Consider the following 2,397-nt stretch of genomic DNA (forward strand, 5'->3'; position numbering starts at 1 on the left):
CTAGTACATTCATAATAGTAAGTTTAATGATAGAGTTGAATTATGATGATAAATTTAGTTGTTATTCAATAGATAAACTTTACTCTTAAAGTTAGTGATCATTGAACTCTTTTTGAGAAGGAAAAATAAATGTTTTTTAACATTTAAATGAATAGTATAAATTATTTTTTATAATATTTCATTAAATTTTATAGATTTTAATTTTTTTCCACATGTTATTTTATTAGTTTTTCTATTTTATTAAATTCCACAAAATATTTTAATGTAATAATTACAATAAATATAGTAATAAATAGATATTAATAAAATTAAAAAACTTAACTTTTAATTTTAAAATTTTCAAGTTAATTAGTTCTTTTTTCTTTATTTAAATTATTTGTTTAAATTTAAAAGATAAAAAAATATTTTCATTATAATAAATCATTATTTTTCTTATCTTGTTATAATTTCAAAGTTTTCAAATATTTTACCTTTTATATTTAACAATTTTTTTTAAATTAACTCATTTAATATATTGGTCTCACAACTATTGTTAATATAAAATATAATATAACAAACAATTCAACTCCGAATTTCAATACATTAGGGATAGCCTTAGAAATATGGGAAAGATATAGATTACAATTTCATGACAAGAAAAAACATAATGAAATGAAATAATCACACATGTGTTACAATAATAAAGGAAAGTACACTTTCAATGAATTAATGTAATGTGGTAGATGTTAGCACACCATTAATCCAGCATCCATGCATAACGAAAACACTGAGATACACTACTTAAATTGAAACACTATGGAGAACCACGGTATCAACAGTAAGACCAGGTCCGAATCCAAACAAAACCCCCCAATCCAGACCTTCTCCGGTAGTGTTGGACCCATCGGTAACCGAAGAGTGTCGCATTTCGTTTAGGGTAAAGAGGACACTAGCACATGACAAGTTACCATATTCACTGAGTACGTGTCGTGTGGCCCGTAGTTTATCTGGGGTAAGGCTTAGGCTTTCCTCCACTTGGTCCAAGATCGCACGGCCACCTGGATGTGGCACCCAGAAAAGTGAGTTCCAATCAATGATACCCAATGGTTGAAAGGCCTCAACCAAGCTCTTTTCAATGTTTTTCGAGATAAGTGAAGGAACATTTTTGAGAAGATGAAGTGTAAGCCCGGCTTCACGAAGGTGCCCTTCAATTGCACCTTCGCTATAAGGGAGAATAGTTTGGGAAGCAGAAACAATCTGAAACAGTGGCTTTTCGACATCATGCAATGGATCAGAGCCAACTATGATAGCTGCTGCCCCATCACCAAACAAAGCCTGACCTACAAGGCTATCAACATGCTTCTCATCCGGCCCACGGAAAGTAAGTGCCGTGATCTCAGAGCAAACAACTAAAACACGGGCTCCCTTGTTGTTCTCGGCCATGTCCTTAGCCAAACGAAGGACTGTGCCACCAGCGAAACACCCTTGGGTGTACATCATCACACGTTTGACTGAAGGAAGAAGGCCAAGGAGCTTTATCAGCTTGTAATCAGCTCCTGGCATGTCAACGCCGGTGGTGGTGCAAAACACCAGGTGGGTGATCTTTGATTTTGGTTGGCCCCATTCTTTGATGGCCTGAGCTGCTGCTTCTGCGCCGAGCTTTGGTATTTCCACGATTGCAATCTCTTGTCTTTCATCTAAGGATGGTGCCATGTGGGCACAAAAGTCTGGCTTCTGTTTTAGTAACTCTTCTGTCAAGCACGTGTATCGTTTTTTTACCATGGATTTTTCACCTGAAGATCACATTAGGAAGAGATCGGTTAAACACGAAAATTATGAACTCAATTACGTTAATTTACAAGTAGTATAGTACATAGATAACTTACACATGCGTCTAAATTTTTCCTTAAGTTCTGTCTTGTGCTCGCTTTTTGTAATACGAAAATAGTAATCGGGATACGTGCTTTGGAGCACACAATTTGGTGGTGTTGCTGTCCCGATGGCAATAATCGTTGCTGGACCTTCTGCTCGTTGAGTCTTTACGAATTCATCAACACTAACCATTTTCAGTTGAAGGTAGGAATGGTGGCGCTTACTTAGTTAAATTATAAATTTGCGTGTTGAGCGATAGTTGCATATTGGCAATTTATACAAAACTGTGGCTTGAGGTCGAGGGGTATCACATGTAGGGTGTCGATCACATGTATTGAAACTATACAAAAAGTGTGTATTAGATTATTATAGATCTATAAAACTTATTAAGAAAACGTAAATTTACGATAATCTTAAACAAATTTAAAGTACTGACTTTATGTATTAATAAAACTTTATAGTAACTAACGCATAATAATTATAATTGAATAACATCAAGAATAAAAAATAATGTGATTATATTTTATCAAAATAAATTAAAATTAC

The 2,397-nt window shown here is 34.0% G+C and overlaps 1 protein-coding gene across 1 annotated transcript; it reads right to left on the reverse strand.

Annotated features, from left to right (window-relative positions):
- Positions 1–573: 573 nt before the first annotated feature.
- LOC145159504 (chalcone synthase 2-like) lies at positions 574–2,132 on the reverse strand. Its single transcript, XM_079078510.1, has 2 exons — positions 1,866–2,132; positions 574–1,772 (listed from the first exon to the last, which is right to left on the reverse strand). The coding sequence occupies exons 1-2, from the start codon at positions 2,041–2,043 to the stop codon at positions 781–783; spliced, it is 1,170 nt and encodes a 389-aa protein (XP_078934636.1). The 5' UTR covers positions 2,044–2,132; the 3' UTR covers positions 574–780.
- Positions 2,133–2,397: the final 265 nt, after the last annotated feature.

Source organism: Lactuca virosa, chromosome 2, assembly GCF_052849685.1.
Source record: "Lactuca virosa cultivar CGN04683 chromosome 2, Lactuca_virosa_CGN04683_v6, whole genome shotgun sequence".
NCBI classification, from domain to species: Eukaryota; Viridiplantae; Streptophyta; class Magnoliopsida; order Asterales; family Asteraceae; genus Lactuca; species Lactuca virosa.

Bases quoted from the DNA above. Each gene is read 5' to 3' on its own strand.
- LOC145159504 (XM_079078510.1), bottom strand. From the start codon at position 2,043: ATGGTTAGTGTTGATGAATTCGTAAAGACTCAACGAGCAGAAGGTCCA. The intron at 1,773-1,865 runs GTAAGTTATCTA...TGTGATCTTCAG, and splicing joins GGAAAAATTTAGACGCATGT to GTGAAAAATCCATGGTAAAA.